General features: G+C 47.4%; 1 protein-coding gene across 1 annotated transcript in view; it reads right to left on the reverse strand.

Moving 5' to 3' along the window:
• Positions 1-4,681, reverse strand: part of SH3RF2 (SH3 domain containing ring finger 2) — a 50,015-nt gene that overhangs the window by 13,206 nt on the left and 32,128 nt on the right. The window contains exons 4-5 of the mRNA XM_052816599.1: positions 4,111-4,205; positions 1,837-2,007 (exon numbers count right to left, since the gene is read on the reverse strand). Of these exons, the coding sequence (XP_052672559.1) occupies positions 1,837-2,007; positions 4,111-4,205 (266 nt within the window). The remainder of the gene's footprint in view (positions 1-1,836; positions 2,008-4,110; positions 4,206-4,681) is intronic.

Below are 4,681 nucleotides of genomic sequence, written 5' to 3' on the forward strand. Positions count from 1 at the left end.
CAGGGCAGGTCCGGCACGACCGGGCAGAGGCAGCGTTGGAGCTCCTGTCGCCTGGCTCTAGCTTCCCCGCTGCTGTTTGGGCAGTTCTCCCGTGCACAGCAGCTACCTTGGATTATCTTCCCTCCCCTCCTTCCCCTAGAGAGGTCATCTTCGTACTTTCACCTGAAGCCACTGAATTGCCAAAAAAACCTGTTAACGTTCCCCACCAGCACACTGGCTGAATATTGCTCCAGATTCCTTGAGAGAGTGGGCCATGACGAAGTCCTTTAGCTAACTCCTCAGAGGAAGAAAAAAGTCATTCTTCTGACTCTTCTTTACCTTTTTGGGGGGGTGGAGGAATGATTTATGGTTTAATAACTGAGCAGTGATTCATCAAATAACTTGGGCATCAATTTATTATGAAGAAATTTCCTAAGAAGGATAGAATAGCAGCTCCAAAACCAGTGCTTATGGTTGAAGCGCTTTATGAGGCTATTTAGGGTGTCTGGGCTGTGCTCTCGATTATTTGTTTGTTCTATTTATCGGTGAGGTGGGGCCGCGGTGTTATCAGAGGCTATATGGTGAAGAAATGAGCTGGAGAGACAAAGACTAATCACCAGCGCTCCTGAATGCGGGGAGGGTGCAGGGGGGCAGCACTGGGACCTCCAGCCTGAACTGAGCGATCTGGCAGAATAAAATATAAGCAGGGAAAGAAACAAGGCAGAGAGAAACCAAATGGTGGCAGGAGGACCTGGGAGTGTTAAGATGAATTTTTGATGTGTCGCTAGAAGGCTTTCAGGGAGGCAGAGGCTGAGATGCCCCCGATCGTCCCTCGGCGCAGTCCTTTAACCCTGCGCAGAGGCACGGGCAGGCAGGCGTGCATGGACCACAGCTGCCCCTCCGAGCAGAGCTCCCTGCGCCCATCCTTCCCCGTCCCTGCTCCCGCAAATGGGGCTGGACCATTGCAGTGAGTTTCCAGATGTGGAAACCCTGCTCCAAATAACGAAATCACAGTCCTGGGAGAGGTGTCCTGACTTCTCCCCACTTTTTATTTGCAGAAGCAGAGCGCTACATTTCTAAGCTGTTCTTTGTTTCTCTGCCTAACTTGAGCATATCTCAGGGGAACTAAGGGCACGGGCAATTTTTTTTTTTTTTTTCCCCTCTCCTAAATTGTATATTTTAATTATTGCTCTTTCTAATGCATGCTTGTTTAGCTAGATCAATGGCATCCAGTGCTTAAATGCCTGCTCTAAAGACAGTATTTTGACTCTAAAAGAGCCTTCAGCTTGTGGTTTCCCTTCTGGCAGGAAAAAAAAAAAAAAAGATGGGAGTCATCCAAAAGGAATAAAGGCGAGTCCGAGCACAGACATGCTGCCATTCATCCTGGCTCCCAGACTAACTCATCAAAATGTGCCGGTTGTGTCACCTACAGGTCTCTGCCAAAGCTCCTGGACTGAAACAGTCATGGGAGAAGCTGCTGATGTCTCTGAACGTCCCAGGTTTAAAACAAGCGGACGAAGGCTGATGTCGCGCTGTTCGCTCATCCAGACTGTGTGCCCCCTTCGAGGAGAATGTTGCCAGCCCCCTCCGCTCCCTGACTTCTCCCTGCTATGGCACCCGGCTGTTGGAGGGAGATGCGATTCCCACGTGGTGAGTGCAGCTGAGTCGGTACACGGAGGAATAAAAGGAGTGAGACCTGCCTGGTGTCATCCTGCCCAGGCAAGGAATCCCTGGCCTTTGTTAGTACTGCAGGAATCCCTTGCAGTGATTTTTCTGTGGGAACGAGAAGACCCCAAATCCTACATGCTACCCGCTCCCTTCTCTGTATGTTTTTGTTTCGTGTAAGAAAAACCAGACCTGAAGAGAGGAGCGACGTAGTTGCTGGGGAAGATGCCCACTCTCCCTGTGACGAGGGACATGCCCCGCAGCCAGCCGTCGTGGTCTTTCCCAAAGACGCGGACCCCTTCTCCCTTCTGCAGCTCCAGCTCATCTGGTCCGTGAGCCATGTAGGAATTGAGAGCCACGCACCTGGGGAGGAAGGGGAGGTGAGGGGGAGGGAAGGCAGTAGCTGCCCCCATGCAGGGTGGCTGGAGCACATGCTGAAGCTCCCGGCTTCGTGCTGAACAACTGATGCTGCTGGCTTTGGGCGAGCGGCGGCTGTTTGCCTGAAGCCTCTTCAAGCAGCACTCACATCAAGTATTTGGGTGCTGCCGTTACTGTGGAGAGAACTCGCGGGGAAGAAATGGCCTGTAACTTCAGGCCAAAGGGGATATGAATAACAGAAGAGCCGACAGGAACAGAGAACAAAGCAGGTCCTGTCAATGGGTTCTGTCCCAGAAGTGCCAGCTAAGCCAGCCAAGGGCGACAAGCGTTAGGGAGGAGAGAGCTGCTCTTCTCCACCTCACACAGTGAGCGCTGCAGTGAAATAACTGATTAAGGGCTAATGTGTACCTGTCCTAAGGCAAAGCAGCATGAAAGAGTGCAGGTACGATGCTCTGTCCGAGCGATAGCATCAAGAATACATTCTGCCTTTGAAGTACGTGGTGAGCCAGAGGCCTTGCATCTGCTTGCCTTGAGCATCGTCTGGAGGTGTTCAGAGGCCAGGGGAGGAGCACCGCTCATACAGCAACACGCGCGTTAACCCCATCTTCCTCCCTTTCCTCGTTCTCCTGTGACTGGACCCTGCAGAGGCTAACACGGGGACTTCAGTCGCTGCCACTGGGGGCCTCCGAGAATAAGGTGGACAAAGGAGGAGGTACATGGCTCTGCTCTGGGCTAGTGAGGAAACTGGACTAGAAATTAATTTGAGATCCCCTCTAGACCTCTCTCTCGTGATTCTGGGGCTATGACTAGGTGACGAAGCTTTGTTCTCTATAGTGAACCACAGGTGACCACACAACAAAACAGGAGGAAAAGAAAATGGCATATTTTTCAAAACTTTCCCCGTTTGTTCTTTAAAGAACTTTAATTTGTCTCCAGTGTAACACATTTAATTGCATTGTTGTTGTTTTTTCCAAGGGGAATGTGATCTGCTCCCAAATATTAATGAGTTACAGACCAATACAGCAATTGTCAGATATTATTTAAAAAAATAGAAACAACAGACTAGTTGTGTACATAGTCAAGGACTATCCCATAACTTTTTAAAAAGGTTTTTCTCTCCGTGTTGTTCAGAACAATCACTTGAAAGTTTGACTTGGAACGCCTGTCTTTTTATAAAGCGACTTCTGTTACTTGCACAGACCAGGCGAGGTTCAATGTAAGGGTGTTCTAATTCTGCAGTGGTTTATTACTTTATACAGGATTCATCTTGAAGGGCAGGAAATGCAGATGCTGGTTTGATACTGTAGCGTTGAAAAAGGAGCTGTGCAAAATGGGCAGCTGACTGAACACTTTAATACTTTCCTTATTCTGCAATGAGGTCTGGGGAGTTTTCTTGCGCTTAGGATTAAGTGTGTACAATAGTCTTGGATGACCTATGCTAATGCATGAAAGTAGCAAACGTCATGAGCGTAGTACAGATTTACAGATATTGCTCATGTGTACTAGTGTTTCCACAGGTCTGGCTCGATACTGTGGAGGTGCTAATTACCATGTAGACAGCTTGCTGCTATTTTGTTGTTATTAGGTAGCTTACTACAGTGCCAGGCTGATGAATCTTATCTAGAGGAAAACAAATCATCACAATATATTATCTGCAAATTTTAACTCTGGGAAAGTTTTAAAAGATTGGATTATTCAAAACACCAGTTATCTTTGCTGTTTTAAAATAAATAACTAGAGGCACTTAAGGAGTAATTAGTTGCTTTGTATTTAAAAAATCTAAAATGTACTGTTGACAAATAGGCAGAACTATGTATCTGTAAATACTGAAATAAGGTAGTAAGGTGCAAAGACGGTTCACCTGCTGGGAAGATAATAATTCAGCTGTGATACTAAGTCTCTGCAACCCCTTGCTTAGACCAGCCAAATACATTCCTGTGTGGATCTGCACTTGGATCTGAGCTCATGGGAGCTGCGCTCTGGTCTGCCTTTACCTCCCGGCTCGCAAGAACTGTTGGCTGGAGAAGCATCAGGTGAAGGTACAGAAAATTACATGACCCCCCAATGTATGTTAGTTTCCTTACGTACATATAAGCTGATACATGGTGCTGCAGATGGGGAAGAGTGACAATGGCTGCCGAGTGCCCCAGTGATCCTGGCGCAGGATAATAAGATGCACTGACCTACAGGGAGAAAGAAAACAATAAATTAATCTGATCATAGACTTATTTTAGCCACTGGAAGAGCAGCTAAAAACATTTGACAGGCTTCACCCACCCTTCAAAAAAACCCCAAAGACATTTCAGGAGGAAGAAGAGTTTGGAGAATTTGACAAAAAAAAAAAAGATGACCAGGCATTAAGAGGAAGATTCATGGTCCTTCCACTTCAGCACCAATATGCTCTCTAGGGTATGGCTTGGTTGGACTGATGGTGCTTATCCTGTCCTGTAAATAAGGAGCTCGTTGGGATGGGTAACCTGGTGTGTGAGGAGGCTGTCAGAACAACAATGAAATGGGATAAATGTAAACTAACCTAATTGTTGCTAATATATATACGAGATCCACCCGAGCGGGGAGATGCTCCGTCGCCTCTCTCCTTGCTCTCGGTGTTTTCTCACCTCTTTTTGCTTGGCTCTGAACAGGGTGAGTACCTTTGATT

Source organism: Harpia harpyja, chromosome 20, assembly GCF_026419915.1.
Source record: "Harpia harpyja isolate bHarHar1 chromosome 20, bHarHar1 primary haplotype, whole genome shotgun sequence".
NCBI lineage: Eukaryota > Metazoa > Chordata > Aves > Accipitriformes > Accipitridae > Harpia > Harpia harpyja.